At 36.4% G+C, this 16,972-nt stretch overlaps 1 protein-coding gene across 3 annotated transcripts in view; it reads right to left on the bottom strand.

Annotated features, from left to right (window-relative positions):
- Positions 1-430: 430 nt before the first annotated feature.
- SUSD4 (sushi domain containing 4) overlaps positions 431-16,972 on the bottom strand; it is a 100,569-nt gene continuing 84,027 nt past the window's right edge. For all 3 annotated transcript variants that reach the window (XM_088146278.1, XM_088146271.1, XM_088146282.1), the window contains exons 6-9: positions 8,412-8,603; positions 7,845-7,989; positions 5,354-5,736; positions 431-2,425 (exon numbers count right to left, since the gene is read on the bottom strand). In XM_088146278.1, the coding sequence (XP_088002404.1) occupies positions 2,397-2,425; positions 5,354-5,736; positions 7,845-7,989; positions 8,412-8,603 (749 nt within the window). In that variant the 3' untranslated portion in view covers positions 431-2,396. The remainder of the gene's footprint in view (positions 2,426-5,353; positions 5,737-7,844; positions 7,990-8,411; positions 8,604-16,972) is intronic.

Genomic DNA, 16,972 nt, shown 5'->3' with positions numbered 1-16,972 from the left:
GCCAATAATAACTGGCTTTCCTTTGCTCCTTAATGCTTATTTACATGAGCCATTACACTGAAAATATAATTGTGTCATTGTCACCTACATATCTCATGCCTATTGTGTAACCTGTTGCATCATATGCTATTTACGCTGTGGGCTCTTCAGAAAAAAATAGTTATCTACTGGATGTTTTATACCCAGAAATCTTAGACTAAGCTCTACTGGAATTTTTATTAATTTTTGTAAGATATTATTGAAAATTATGAATTACTTAAGTAGCTGGGATAGTTATTTGAAAGCAAATTTAAAAGCCACTAAAACTTTACTTCTGTTTTGTCTAAAAAAATCCTCTATATGAATCAATGGTTTATTGCTTCAAGGGTTGGAAATATTAGGAAAAAACCTCACAGTACTGTAGCATGAAACATTGAGACTGTTAGCATTATAAAATATTTATTGTCTAACCTTCTTGTCGTGGTTGTTGTTAGATCAATATTGAACAGTAAGATTCAGATGTACACAATATGTATATAACATGTCATTTGTAATACTGTTATAAAATGAAAACTTAATTTCTGATCATCAGGAGATGCAAGATCTCCCCCCCCTCAAATCCCATATTTTGTAACAGAAGAAATAAGAGAGGTAAAAATAAAACCAACATAATTTGTGCAGCTCCAAAAATCTCTTCTATATCAATTTGGCTAGCTGTACCCAACTGTAAATTTACCCTGGAAAATAATATTTGAGTTTCTGCCTAAATGCCTAAGGTATGGCACGGAATCAGGAAGCCCATTTGCAGTAGCTGAAACAATCACTTGACTTAGCAGAGAAGACATTACTCTATCCTTCTTTCTGCCCAAAGCAGGTGGGTAGTGGAGGAACAGATTTTTGATTGGGCGATGGCACAAAAATTGACCAACCTCCTGAAGGTCCCACAATGGTTAAAGCTGCTATTTAACACCCAAATGTGTGCTTAATGTTCTTGTCCTATCACATCATATTATGGCATAAATCTCAGCTGTCATGAATACTTTAGTAATTTAAAGCATGTTGTTTTCTCACAACAGAAGCTCCTCTTTGTTATGATTCTCTCTTTAGTAATATTGTAAGGCTGAAAGATATAATGTCTATAGACAACCTTACAAAAAATACCAATCTTTTCAAGTCTGTATTCTTCTTAAGCATTTTATTTGCTTTACCCACATCTTTAAATGAAATGAACTGAAGTTACTTTCAGCGATAACTATTGATAGTTCACTGTCTTAAAAGTTCAGTTATATCTTTACCCCATAACAGTTACTCTTTACACGATCCAAATGACTACAGTAGAAAAATATATAATGAAAATTTATATATACAAAAGAAACCTGTATATGTAATGACCTCCTGATCAGAGTGTTACCCAACTAATAGCAATTTCTTCTAAGATATTTCAGTCCTAAGAAGCTCAAGCAGTTCATACTCAACCTAGTTTCCTTTTTTTTTTTTTGGTGAGAATAACCATTTGATGACTCTTTGACACCACTGAACCCAGTCCTTTACTGTATCTCTGAGGATAAGGATTTCCCAACTTTTACTTTTTTTAACAAGAATATTTTGTATTTCTACATGTTCCCATGTTCAACCAAGTATTCTAATGCCTCCTTTTCCTACGTCCCCTAATGGAATAATTAGGAAGTAGTAGTATCTTAGCATTTGCCTGTAACATATTGTGTTCTTTATAGCATCATCTAAAGTACTTTTACTTAATTTCAAGTATAATCTTCATTACTTTTAAAAAGTTCCTTCCAGTGAGTTTTTACCCCAAATAATTAAGCTTTTCCTTGAGCCCAAGTGTTTTATTTGCTTGCAGTAAAGGTTTTCACCTTGGATTTTGTGAAGAAATTTAGAAATGACCCTCTTTGATTTTAATTTCAACTGTTTATTTTGCCCTCAATAAATTAAGTTTGTAAATTGTGGTCCATCGTAAATATGAAGCAGCTTTTATAAAACAGAATTTACATTATCTGAAATACTTCTATTATAACTTGCACGTGTGCCATTGTCTATTCTTCACTGGTGTTTCTAAAGAGCTGTTAAAACTTCCTGCGATGCAGATACACTTGTCACTATTCCGCGAACGTATAATTCTCCTGTAATGTTTAGTCTCATCAAATCCTCAGGATTCATTTTGTAAAGCTGCTGTTGAATAGCTGATGCTCTCAACCCCAAAGTTGATTTAAGATATGTGCACAAAATCTGATGACATTATAACGTGGAAGATTTATAAAAACAGAAAATATCCTTGCCTCCATCTTTAATCAGTCTTTATATAGAGATTTCATATAGATATATAGATATGTATGTGTACATATGTAAATGATTTATTTCCCCAGCCCCAAACAAAGTACAAGAAATATTTGTGCAGATTAAGGGTCTTCATCCATCAATGGAATTTCTAGAAAATAAAAGAAAGAATTAATGGGCTTTAATTGTGAACTGTCATATGGAATGTCCTGCAATTTTATTGTGCTATAACATGTCAGTAATAGGCCTGCCAGTTCTTAAGATATTCAGTTATGCAGGGATTCAGGCAATCTTTGTATTTATTTGCTGCACAATTACTTGCATAATCAGAGTCAGTGACTTCACAGAATCAGTTTAATTAGTTCAAAGCACTTTATAAATGGCTATGCAATGAAGCAGTCTTCTGGCTAATATGTCTTATGGTAGATGAATTTTCAGTGTGAAAATTCTCATTTAGCTTGAAATTTGGTATACAGGTAGTCCTCATTTAGCGACCACAACTCAGCTGTTAAGCAAAGAAGTCGCTAAGTAAAACTGCGACTGTGCTTATGATATTAGTTTAGCTTTCCTTTGCTTTTCAAACCTGAAAAGGTCATAAATGTGAGGATTGGTCGTAAAGTTACTTTTTCATCACAGTCATAACTACAAACGGTCACTAAGCAAGGCAGTCACGAAAAGTGGACTACCTATATATTCAAGACTAACTTGGAGTCATTTGACTCATCATGGCACTATACTATCTACTTAATTTTGTTGCATTCTGTTTTGTTTCAGAGCATAAGAGATTTCAAGATTAAAATATGTTAGGGCTTTTAGAGTATCTCTGTTAACTGGTTTTAGGAATATACAAATGCTACAATTTCAGGAATGGAATATTGTGCACTATTCTATTCATACTGTTTCAACTGGAATATTATGAATGATTAACTCCAGATTTGGAAGATTAGCTTCCCAAAACCTCCAGACCACTCCTGGAAAAGTTTGGTTTGGAGGAAGAAGAAAACATCCTGGAGTTCTCCAGAACACTTGGTTCCTGGAAATATAGGTTTTGCACAAATACACTGTTCTCACTTATAATAAATAACTTACTTTAATTTTCTACTTTCCTTTATATTGTAGAAGATGCTGACAGACTCCAGCACAAATTATATTCAGCATATTAGCCCACTGAAATGCACAAACTGGTATTATGAAAACCCACACTCAGCAAAATAGCATGATTTTTTTTTTATAGGATCTTGAAATATTTATTGAAGTTGAATAAGTTGAATTTTATTGTGATTTCATGCATTTTTATCTTTCATCATTTGGGTGTAACTAGGATGATCAACATGACTTCTTTTTTCACCCCTACCCCACTTCAAACAAATTTAAAAGGATAGTGGCAAGCTGTAAAGCCAAGTACCAGAATCTCTTTAGCCACCTAAATCCTTTAGATATCCTCAGGGGGAGAAATGTTAGGTGGATGCAGCCCTCTGCTTTCCCTGTAAATTTGCCCATCTATCCCCAAAATGACCTTAATATCTTAGGAGGGTAAAAAGCTCACCCACTATACCTCCTGTAGCATCCATTTTTTATGAAAGCACAGCCCTCTCCCAGCAAATACTTTATCTGAGCATTTACCAAGAATCTGACAAGTGTTAAAGTTTGAAACATTCTGAATTCATACGGGTTTTAAATCCCTTTCTTCTGAAATTCTAACCTGAGCTGGGGCAAAATTGGACATTCCATTTTGTTTTGAGTGTTCCAACATCCCTTGATGGGATTTAAAAACAATCCTCCAAGGAATGGAGTCTTAGAGACAGCGTTGGCCAATAAAAAGGCAGGTATAGGTTCCATCTCATCATGGAAAAAGTCTATCTATGTGGTCGCTAAGAGTCAACAGTGACTTGATGGCATGCAATTAATCACCAATCAATCAATCGATTCCATTCCTGCTGGCATTGGCTGGAAGTAACTGAGGGAGGGACACAGCAGGGAGACTAAACATGTCTGTTAAACTCATGCTCACTGAGAGTCCTTTGTGCACATAAAAAATAGACTGCTGTCTTCCAGAAAGTTAAAGTTAGCATTGTTTTAAATTCCTTGTTGTATGGAAATTAGAGATTATGGACTGTCACACAATATGACTGGCAACCTGGTTCAAAAAGAAAGCCCAGCATAACAGTGACAAACACAAAATATACGTTAAGGCTAAGTATTCCTATGCTATTTGGCTTTCCAAAACCAATACTGCATTATCAGTTTCTTGAGTTTTCAAGATCTCAGACATACAAAATAATGTTACTTTTTAAATTCTGTCAAAATGTAGCTTTTTTATTCTGGGCTTGGAATTTTTCAAAAATTTTGTGCACATCTATAGTACTCACAGTATACCCTCAAAATTTCAACTATGCACCTGACCAAAAAAGATTGGGGATCTTGGTATATGGGCTCATGAGATAGGACATGCCTGGCTATCTTCATATTCTACACCTAGACAACTATTCAAGTTCCTTGCATGATTTACTGATTCCATGAATAAATAACTGTCTGAGAAAACTAGCTAAACAGATCCTCCAACAAATATTCAGCAAGCCTGTCATGACAAAAACATTAACAATGATAAATTTGGTTGATGCATAGTATTGATGATGGGCAATAATACGTGCTTCACTTGTCCTGATTTTTTGAGATGAATCAGAACTGCACCTTGTATTATAATAGACAGAAATCAATATTAATAAAAAAATACTTTGAGAACACAATCAGACTTGGAAAGTAAGGATCTTAACTGGCATAATTAACTGGTGTTCTCCAATTAATGTGTGATAAAACACACCCACCCACCAATTCTTTTCCTGCCAATAAAGGACAGATATATGCCTGTTAGGAGGGCAGTGAAAATTTGGCTTGTAAAGAAGCTCTTCTGGAAAAAAAAAAAGGGGGGGGAGAAAGAGATAAACAGAAGCTAGAACAAAGAGACAAGCCACGGATTTAAGGCTAGATTTCTTCTCCCAAGCACAATCTCATAGCTTTTCCCATATGGAAAACACTGACGCTAAAATAATCCCACATAAGGTTCAACATTCAATATTACCATCAGCAATATCAATGCTTGGGCTGGTTGATGCTACTTCCTCAGTGGTGCTGTTGATAACATCAGTTCTCTCTGAGACAGGATGAGCTCCCATCTGACATGCAGAAGATGTGTATAAACTCTGAAGAAGTTCAGAAGAACCTGAAATGCTGTCACAGGTGTCAAATTCAGCTGGCAACCTATTCAAATCATCTGGTCCAGGATAAGCTGGAGGATTCTGATCATCTGCTTGAAAAATATATCCCTGGCCTGCAGGGGGCGCACATCCTGGTGCCAACTCATTCATGCCACTACTCACAGCTTCATCATAAGAAGGAAGCATGACAGGAACACCATCCACCACCACAAAGTCTGGCCCATTGCTGCAATTCTCTTGAGTATCTCTACATTGGGAGAAAAAAGAGTGTATGTGTGTAAATACGATGTTGGGAATGGCTAAACATTCTTTGCCAGAAATAGATTTCTCTAAGAACAAAGTTCTCAGTAATTTGAAATGGAGTTAGTGCATCTCTAAATACTTACTTCAAAGATATCCAAAAACCTTCTGAGAATGAGAGTCATGTAACCCGTTGTTACAAATAAAAAAATAACTCCACTAAACTAAGGAATGATTGATAAACCCATCAGTATTCCCCATTAAATATCTCCCTATATCTCAACTTATATCAAAATATTTAGATTCATGAGCATAAAAAAATTAGAATGGGAAATCCTAGGGAGAACAGTGATGGCATCTAAATTATTTTAATTATGTGTTTGCATTGGTCATTGTCTCTAACTGATTAAGCACCAAAGTTAAGCTGTAAAGTAATCCTTCTGAACCTGGAACCCTCTGGAGATATTGGACTTCAACTCCCAGAATGCATGAGTAATTTTAAAGCTAGCATCTGGACAACTTTCCCATCAACTTGGGAAAGCTGCTTTCAAACTTTTATCTACATTTAGTGTGAAATTATGGGTCAAAGTGTGTACCATTATCATGACTATTTGTATATTTCCCTTCATCATAACCCAGCATGATGCAAAATAAAAATAAAGAAGTAACACAAAACTGAATAGATCAATACAAAACTGACCAGACCAAGCTCTTTAAAAAATCAGAATGATCTATACAATAAAATATTAGGGTAAAAAATGCACAAGGAATAATTAAGAAGCTGGAACTATAGAAAATATTTTGCCTTGTGCCTAAAACAAAATGGGCACCAGGAGATCCATTATATCAATAAGACTGGAGAACAGCCTTCCCCAACACAGTACCCCACAAAGATGTTGGGATTGCAACTCCTAACTGGTGTAGAATCCTGGAAGTTGCAATTTCAATGCCACTAGAGGGGCCCTGCTTAAGGAAGATCCTTGTGCATTTAAAAAGTCAAAACAGATTTGGTCTCAGAAATGAAATGCTGTAGCCAGTGAAGCTCTTTTAAACTAGACACTGAAGCTTCCCAGACATTTGTTTGAGTCTGCCAGCAGAATACTTTACCCACTAACACATTTCATGCTTGTATGGGTCTCCTCCTTGCTAAACAAGGAAAAGCTGTGTTTACCTTTGAAACCCGCAACACATTGTTGCTAAATAGGAAGTGTACAGCTTTGCTTTTGCAGCCAATGAGAGCAGTCTGTTTTCCATTGTAGAAAATTCTTGCAATGCCTGTCTCACTTGCCCCACAGTCACAGAGAACCAAGTGAATGGCTAAGAAACGGAACAATCTGCAGCGACTGTTTAATTAACTGTATGATGCAATAAGCATATGGATCTGAAAATTAACATATCAAAGACCAAGGTAGGTGTGTTTGACAGGGGAAACGCAAGCTATACATTAAATAGTGAAAAGTTAGAACAGATAGATGAATTTTGTACCTTCGTGGAGTGTTTGTTAAAGATGGGAAAATGGATAGAGTAATTTTAAACATACAAAATCTGGTAATAAAATAGAGGGTAGTATGTAATCTATCACAAGGAATGAGTGTTTGCTTAAAGAAATTAAAGCGTCTATGTATAAGAGCTTGCTTCTGTCCACTTTTGTTATATGAAAATAAATGTTTTGTATGTCAGGAGAAACATAAAAGGAGAAAGGCGTTACTTAAAACTGTGTAAAACAAAAAGAGGTATGGTCAAAAATAAATGTGTGCTGAATGCAAAAGGGAATGACTAGTATAAAATAAATATGTTGAGGTGATTTGGGCACATAGAATGAAGTTTGAATTACAAAACAAATATATGAAGAAAGAGTGAAAGGGCTGAGAGGAAGGGGGAAGGCCAAGAAAAGAATAATTGGATGCAATTGATGAGAACATTTTGCCAGACTCCGAAAAGCAGAATGCTCCTATGAGTGGGATACATTGATCATACTGTTTTCTGAAAACAAGATAGGTATTATAGTTATGAAATTTAATTGTAGTACAAATCAGTTGCAAATAAAATTCCTAACTAAGAATTATCAACTGCTTTGCACACCAGCAAAAACAATCTAAAATAAAGCATACTAACCTTGGAAGGAAATGTGCCTTAAATTTGGTTTGGAACATTCTGGCAAGAATAACTAACAGAAGCATTAGAAGAACACTAGTGGCAGTGAATGCCACAATCTTCCATGTTCGCAGGAGAGTTTCCTGGTTATTTGGCCAGGCTTGTTCTATGAAACAAAGAGCAATGGGAAAAAATACTAGTCACATTAGATAATAATGGCCTTTTATTGTACGAAGGAAGAATCAGAACCCAATACTCCAAGTTAATCCACAGAGCAAATATGACTGCTCACATTTATTTATGTTTTTACAAAATTATTTCCAATCTAAAAATTATCAAGATAACCACATGTGGAAGAAGTTTCATCTACAGGTCATGGTAGGGGGAGCCACACTGTTTGCACACATACAAAAGAGACAGGGCTTGAATTGGGACACCTCCTGTGGATACTGCTGTTTTGAAAGCAAAATAAATGCTACACGTAGTAAGGTATTGTGGAGGCAGTTTCAATTCAAAACACTTTCACTTGAAAATTTAATGGTTAGACATTTAGGCTTATGCTGCGTATTTGGACTGCTTTGTTCATACCTGTTTTGACACAATATACTTGATATGATGGAAACCATTTTCCATATTGGCAGGTGATATATTTGTAATCATTACTGAGAGTGTAGCCAGGATCACAATAGAACTCAACCACAGTTCCATGGTTGTAATGTTCACAAGGCCGCGGATGGCAGATATAATCTCCATGAGTCACCATAGGAGGTGGTGGACAAACTTGGACATACATAAAACATTAAAAAAACAAAAACAAAAACAGAGAGTGAGTTAATTATAGTAATGCCTGGCATCAACAGAAACAACTGAATGTGCCAATATTTCTATATAATGCTACCTCAGTCAATACATAAACATATTCACAATATTTATGCCACAGATACCAATATATTACATGCCAGCAGACCAGTTTCTGCACAATGGGAGGTGCGATGCTATTGATCAAAAAGAATGAAACAATTCCTACTGCTGGAAAGACTGTTGTGCAAACGTTACTGTCAGCTTTTATTAAAAATAACAAAAATAAACTCCACACAAATTATATTCCCAATATTATGCCTCTATTCCATTCTTACAATTTTATAAGAGAAAATAGTTTAAGCATGCTTCATTGTTTAGTCAGTGCAATATATACTAGAATCTACAACTCACAGACAGCATAAAGTTTCAACAGGGGCATAAAGATTTACTAGAAAAAATAATTATTTTTGTTGCAAAAAACATTCCTGCACCTACTAAAACAAGCAACTGCTTAATTTAATTTAATTTAAAAATACTTAATACAAGATATATCAAAATAGTTGACACTTTATTGAATTCCTTTAAAAAAGAAAAAAAATCTTTAACAATCCTTAAATTTCTACTTAGAGAACATGAGGCACTACATAAGGAATGTGATCCACCTAAGTAGAGGCATATCCAAATCTCTCTGAAGACAATGCAGTTGTAGTGCCTGGTGTATTACTCAAATTTAGGAAAATGTAGCTTGATGAATTGTAGCCTAATTCTGTAAGCAAATTGCATGCACAACAGATAGGGGCACAAAAAAGAATTTGATGAAAAGGCAGGGGAATTGATTTCTATTAATGGCTCTGTCACAAGTGTGTCAGGTGTGAAAATATTTACAAATTTACATAACCCTATTCCAGCTTCTCCAACCTGATGTTCTATTACTTTCAAGATTCCCAGCTAGTACAATCACATATTGCCAACAGTAATTGGCAAAACCTTATATGAGAGGTTCTTGTGGCCTTACCTTGAAATTTCAGGGGCCTGTTACACTACCTTTAGAATGAATCCAGGGGTGTTTCACACAAAGTGTATGTTCTCACTAAAGCTCATTGCTGAACCACAGCTATTCTCTTAGATACATAATAAAACAAGCTGCACCAGAGTTCATTAATTATTTTTACTGTTACAAAGGAGAATCCCACATTCTTAAACCTCAGACTCATAAAGTCTGGCTGAGGACAAGGACCTCACAGGGCAATCAACAGAGATATTAATGTTTTTTTTTTCTCCTTTCCTTTCTAACAGATGCATTGTAGTAATTGAACAGAGATTACAAATGAGGAAAGAAAAAAAAATAGGAAGCCACATTGTAAGTGTATAGCTGTCAAAGAATATTACGCTTTTTATCTCATCTCACCTTGCAATTTGGTCCTGATTTATTTTTAGTGCCCAAACTGAACCCTTGAAATAATGAATAATAAAGCAGACTTTAAATATATTTATGTAACCTTTTTATATTCTTCTTCCCTCCAAGGGGTTCAGGATAGAATTATTTTGCTCTTTTCCCACCTGAGTTTTATCCTCACAAAACCAGCTGTAAGGCCAGGTAGATTATGCTGAGAGATATGGCAGGCCCAAGATCACAGGGTCACATCTACACTAGAGCTCTGTTCTAGAGACATCACTGAGCTGATGTTTTCTCTGCATAAAGCTACTGCTACAAAATGGCTTGTATGTTATCATTTGTACTTATGTTGAAAACAGATGTAAGGCACTAATTTGGGAGGCCAAATGGGCTGTCTCAGATTCATAAAAAAACCAAACTGCTAAATATATGCAGATGGCCATGTAGGGTTCAATATTCAGTGGTTACTCATAAGTGTGTGACTGTGATGGTGAGCTTTGAAAATAAGGCTTAAAAAGGACTGGCCAACTATTCCTATCTTCAGTGAAAACAACCATATATTTTGTTCCTCAAGCATTCCTTCCATCCAGTCAGCTCAGGACACCAAAGGGGTGACAATGGATGCTGGACCAATGGTCATCACACAGCTAAGTACTATGGTTGCTGTCCACTGAGTGGTATAAAATGTATTGGCACATAACCACGGCAATGTGTCCCAAATGAATGTCAAACAAATGCCATTGTGTCTGGATAAAGTGTATGGCTGGCTGTGCCTGTTGCAGTGCTGTTGGCTACAGGATGTGGCACAGGCCTGAGCTCCTGGATGCTACCCAGAAATTTGGAAAACCAAAGAACACTGTTCACTTTGCCACGTGGAACATCTTATGTGGTGCCCAAGTGGGGAAACTGGAGCAAGGTTGTACAAATTGCCGAAATACAACTCTTAGCTAGCCGTTTTCACTGAAATATAATTGTCTGGATCTGGCAAGAAGGTTATTTGCAGCATAAACAGTTCTGAACACATGCACCGGTATTATTCTGTGATGAACTTCTGCTGTGGGGAGTAGGATTCATAGTCAACAATAGGTACAACAAATTGATAACGTCATCTGAAGCAATTTCAAACTGTAGTGCCATATTCACTTTCAGTGAAACTGTGCTGATTACTATCATTGTGGCCTATGCATCAACCGAGGTGAATAGTTGATGACAAAAGACCCTTTTTACACTGAACTATACAGCATCATAAATGAAGGCCATAAAGAGGACTCTTCATGTTGGCAGGTGATCTAAATGCACAGATTGGTAAATTGCAGCTTGGCTGGGAAGGCGTCTGGTAGCATGAATGATAATGGGTACAATTAAACCCACTACTCATTTGGAACAGCCTATTCAGGGACAAACCCATTCATCAATTAACTTGGTAGTCATGAGTACTAAATGCTGCTTCTATGATCAATTATTTCCTAATAGGAAGGGGCTTTAAGTCTGCTGTTAATGATGTCAGGGTGTTGAGAGGTGCAAAAGTACAGTGATGTCTAACCATCATCTGATTCAATGCAAGATCAAATTGAAATCTGTGCCACACTGCCATCTACCACTCAGCTTCAGCTGAACTTAGTGATTTGAATAATGCCAAGAAGCCACAGACTTGTCACCCTGCAACCAAATGAGCATTATGTCAATGTGGAGAAACAGTGATTTGAAGTTATAAACACCATCAACATGGCAATAGAAACTATTTGCTCTTGCATGCAGAAAAGATGTAATAAAAAATGAATAATGGATGACATCAGTGCCTTGATTCAAGAAAGAATTGTGGTCAAGCTTGCAAATCCACCGGCAAAAAGCTGACAAAACAAATTCTCAAAAAGCTGAAAAGTGAAAAGTAGACTTTTGGGATGGCATAGCTGCAGAGGTGGAGTCAAAGCTGGGTGCAGTGACCAAGGGACTCTCTTCTCACCCTTGAAAGCACCGTCAGACAAGCACAGCTGACCTAGCACCAGCATCCATAATGTGCCAGTGTGAGTGGCTAAAATGACAGTCAAAGTGCTACAACACTGGAAACAGCACTTTGACTTACTTTTAAATTGCGAGGCACTAGCAGCATTAAACCAGGACCTAGATGATCCAGATCCATTCTCCAGTACAGTGTGTGAAGCTGGACTAAGCAAAACAGAGATTACTGTAGCTATCAAAAATTGAGAATAGGACTTGACCAAGGTGTGGAAGGCCTATAGTGATTATATTCACAGGCTCTATTGAGGCAGAAATACTGTCAGGGAAATTGGTGTGAATGTGTCATTTCAAAACAGACACTGCAAACTTGAGGGGAAAGTGAAATACTCAAGATTCCATTGTGCTTTATGGCTGAGTGTAAATTTGGCCATAACATTTTTCTTATCTTGAACATGTATTAGTTGTACAATGGGGAAGAAAAATAATCATATTCTTTAGGTATGAAGCGGGCCAAATTGAAGTCTGCTACTTGTTCTTTTAGAAATTAAGCACTTTCTGTTGCCAATTATACACACTGCTTCCATCATATTCATATTATGAAAGCAAATTCAAATGGTTGCCATCTAAAGAAAATGAATGGAAACAACAAATCTTCCATACTGAATTTCTGTTACTAGAATTTTTATTTCCATAGGCTAACTTGCAAAAATCAATTATTCAACTGCCAGATATCAAATCTCCAGTTTTAGATTAGTTAAAAGACTCCAGGATCCTTCCCTTTGAGAAAGGAGCAATCTAGTCCTCTGCTCTCTTCTATAGGCTGTTATGCTTATTTCATGGCTCTGTAATACAGTAAAGACCCACTGCATAGATATAAATAATGCACACACCAATTCACAGCAGTAGATTTTTCACAGAAATCACAATTCAGTAACTTCTCCCCCTACATCTACTCAATGAATAATGTATTTCAAAAGTAATTCCACACCATTCCCCTGCAAAGAGTACAATCAGACGCTAAATGAATCTTCAGGAAGAGTTGATTGTAATGTGCAACACTCTCCCACATACCTTAAAGGCACAGCTTTCTTTGCATTTTCACTGGGTAAGGCTTTAAAAAATTATAATAAATAAAACTAGAGCATATAATTCACACAGAAAGCTTTTCCAACAGGAGTCAACCTAAGGGAATACTGGAAGATTCATCAGGAAGGCTGATGAATACTGCAAGAATCTTCCAGTATTCATCAGCAAAAGGTCTTAAACACTTCCCTTGTTTGGCTTAAAACAACTCTGTTAAATGGGAACAACTGCTGGTATTGGCCAAACAGATCTCTTTCAATGAGCAAACTACAAAACATAACTATAGCTCATTAATGAACCTTTTATTACATGAGGTCACTAGCCATTCCTCTGCTATTGTTTCTACATATTTTTTTCGGCTAGTTGCAGGAATCTAATGTAAGTAACTGTAAGTCTTCTCAGTGCATTGATTGAACAGCAAGCAAAATGAAAAGATTTTCTACTACAGGGATTAATTGCTCTAAACAGAAAAGTTTTAAGCCAAAGTAATGCCATCTCCTGCATCTCTAGACATCCAGAAATATCCAACACATGCTTATTAGGCCCCCAAAAACAATATTACGAAAAGAAGAGAAACAATTCTACAGTTACTTGCCCTTCAGCTAATCAAAATGGTTAGAAGAAAAGCAAATCAGACAGGCTATTAGCAAGGGAAATAGTTTGTCTTAGCAATATAGGCCTAAATATGATCGATTCATTGGAAATTTACTGAGGATTTTAAAAAATTTAAGTTGATACCATGCCATATTCTAAGTATTCAATGCACCAAAATATCAAAATACCAGAAACATACATTTAACTTTAACAAGGAAATTAGATATGGTGTCTTCTGGCCAAGGAATTATATTCAACTTATCATAGGAAATATAAACAGAAATATGCCCTCAAGCATAAAAATAATTAACATCTGGAAGAAGGTTATGATGCACTGTGAGTAATGGAAATTGTAACAGAAAAAAATAAGACAATGTAAAGTCATTATCATAATACAAAATCCATGTACATACTTTTGGGGATTGTTAGTTTTAAAATCTGTTTTTTTAAATGCTATGTTGCTTTCGGACATAATAGTTGGATTTGCAAATCACACTAGAATGCGATTAGATATTTGATGATTCAGCATGTTGTTGGAAGTCCAGCCATTATCTTAGCATGAACTAGTTCATTACATTAAACCAGTTCATTACAGAATAGAAATTTCTTGGTTTGAACATACAGTAGCAAGTTGTGTGAATGTAGCAATTATGTTTTGTTAACCCAAGTTTAGGGTTAAATGTGTAGTGTAGTGTTGTGAAATTTATAGTGAAACACAACAGTGAAATTTACAGTGGCAGTAGGATTTTTTGTGGAAAGACCCATACTGCATTGCAGACAAGTAGGTTGAAGGATTTTGTGCAAAGGAAAATGATATTTGTAAGAAATGGTGCCCCTTCCTGAATGGGATGGACCTGGTTATCTAAAGGTGAGATTTAAATAAAAAAGAGGGGTATGCAAAATTTTGGTGCAGGGCCTCCTTTAATAATATTGGGGAGGGATTAGGCCTTCAGTGAGAGGGTGATCAGTGTGGAGAGGATTGTCACACATATGGGAGGGGCCAGGATTTTAGTTCCTGCTCCCCAAACCTTTGTTTAACTATGTTAAGCGTATTTCATAGCTTACAAGACGGGTTTTTTAGTTCCCTGCCACAAAATAGCAGAAACAGCAACAGCAATTTTTGACAACAGTGATATACAGAGGCAATCAAAATAGAGTTAGGGGACCACAAAGTGTCTACCCTGGTTAAAGAATTAACTGACTGGTCTTTTCCATCTATTCCTGGAAAATGTAGTCAGTCTGAATTAGGCTACTGCCCAGAGTAGCTATGTGAATAAATAAAATATGGTAATTATCATGCAGTCACTCAAGACATAATACTGATGACAATAAAGCAGAGCTTTGGAAAATGCACTGTTCAAAGAAAGAGATCAAAACTGAGGTCCAGTATCAGAATTAAATGGATTTTTAAAACTTAGTACTACACTTGAAAAAAGAAAATCTGGCCTGAATTCTGCCTTAGGATTCAGGGTTTGCTAAATCCAGTGCACTGCCATAGTTATCATTATTACAATATATTTATGAATATAAAATCTTTGGATTAGTGCAACTGATTATGTGCCATCAAGTCATTTTCAACTCCTAGTAACCACATAGATTTTCTCCAAGACGATCTATTCCTAACCTGTTCTTTCATGTCTCCCAACAATGCACTCATTGCCTTTGTAACTGAGTCCATTGACCTTGCTGCTGGTCATCCTCTTCTTCTCTTTCCTTCTACCTTTCCCAGCATTAGAGCCTTTTCCAGAGAACTGGGTCTTCACGTAATGTGTCCGAAGTAAGATAATTTGAGCCTGGTCTTTGTGCCCTGAGTGAGAACTCTAGTTTGATTTGTTCCATCCATTGGTTTGTTTTCTTGGCTGTCCACAATATTCTCAGGAGTCTTCTCTAGTACCAGAGTTCAAAAGCATCAATACTCTTCCTATCCTGCTTCGTTAAAGTCCAACTTTTGCTTCCATAGAGTGTTATAGGGAATACCATGGCTTGCACAATTCTGATATTTGCAGGTATAGACACATCACAGCATTTGAATATCTTTTGCAAGGCCTTCATGGCTACTCTACCGAGTACCAGTCTATGGTGTATTTCTTGACTGCTTGTTCCTTTACTGTTCCTTTAGGATGGTTGATCCTAAAAAGCAGAAGCTATCCACCACTTCAATATCTTCATTGTCAATTCTAAGGCTGGTTGTTCTATCTGTTGTCATTAATTTGGTATTTATATTTAATTTTGGTTCCATTTTTACACTATGCTCTTTGACCTTTAGTACTAGGACTTGCAGATCCTTTGCATTTTCAGCTATCAGGGTAGTGTCATCACAAGAGAAGGGAAGGGAAGGGAAGGGAAGGGAAGGGAAGGGAAGGGAAGGGAAGGGAAGGGAAGGGGAGGGGAGGGGAGGGGAGGGGAGAGGAGAGGAGAGGAGAGGAGAGGAGAGGAGAGGAGAGGAGAGAGAAGAGAAGAGAAGAGAAGAGAAGAGAAGAGAAGAGAAGAGAAGAGAAGAGAAGAGAAGAGAAGAGAAGAGAAGAGAAGAGAAGCAGAGCAGAGCAGAGCAGAGCAGAGCAGGAGCTTTATTGGCCAAGTATGATTAGACATACAAGGAATTTGACTTTGGTGCAAAGAGCTCTCAGTGTGTTTGCATAGCATCAAGAAATAAAGAATAATAAAATAATTCTTTATTTCTTGATGCTATGCAAACACACTGAGAGCTCTTTGCACTGAAGTCAAATTCCTTATATGTCTAATCATACTTGGCCAATAAACCTATTCTATTCTATTCTATTCTATTCTATTCTATTCTATTCTATTCTATTCTATTCTATTCTATTCTATTCTATTCTATTCTATTCTATTCTCTGGTGATGACACTACCTGAAAGCTGAAAATAGCGCAAGTTATTGATGTTTCTTTCCCCACTTTTAAAACTACACTCACCTTTCAATCCAGCTTCCCTTAATATATATTCTACATATAGGTTGAGTAAATAAGAGGAGTATGCAGCCTTGTTGCATTCCTTTGCCAACTTGGAGCTAGTCTGTTTCACCATGTTCTGTCTGAACTATGGCTTCCTGACACGTATATAAGTTTCTCAAGAGGACAATAAGATGTTCTGGGATTCCTATTTTTTTGAGAACATTCCATAGCTTGATGTGACTAATACAATCAAAGGCTTTTCTATAATCAATGGAGCATATACTGACTTCTTGTTGGTATTCTTTGGCTTTTTCAATTATCCAGCGTGCATCAGCAATAATGTCTCATGTTCCTCAGCCTTTTCTAAAGCCAGCTTGAACATCTGGCATCTTTTTTTCCATGTAGG

Source organism: Python bivittatus, unplaced genomic scaffold, assembly GCF_059951505.1.
Source record: "Python bivittatus isolate LINGU-HERP-01145 unplaced genomic scaffold, Pbiv_v1 ctg000020_np1212, whole genome shotgun sequence".
Classification (NCBI taxonomy): domain Eukaryota; kingdom Metazoa; phylum Chordata; class Lepidosauria; order Squamata; family Pythonidae; genus Python; species Python bivittatus.
The sequence above is the reverse complement of the archived record's forward strand: the minus strand, read 5'-3'. Positions and strand labels throughout refer to the sequence as shown.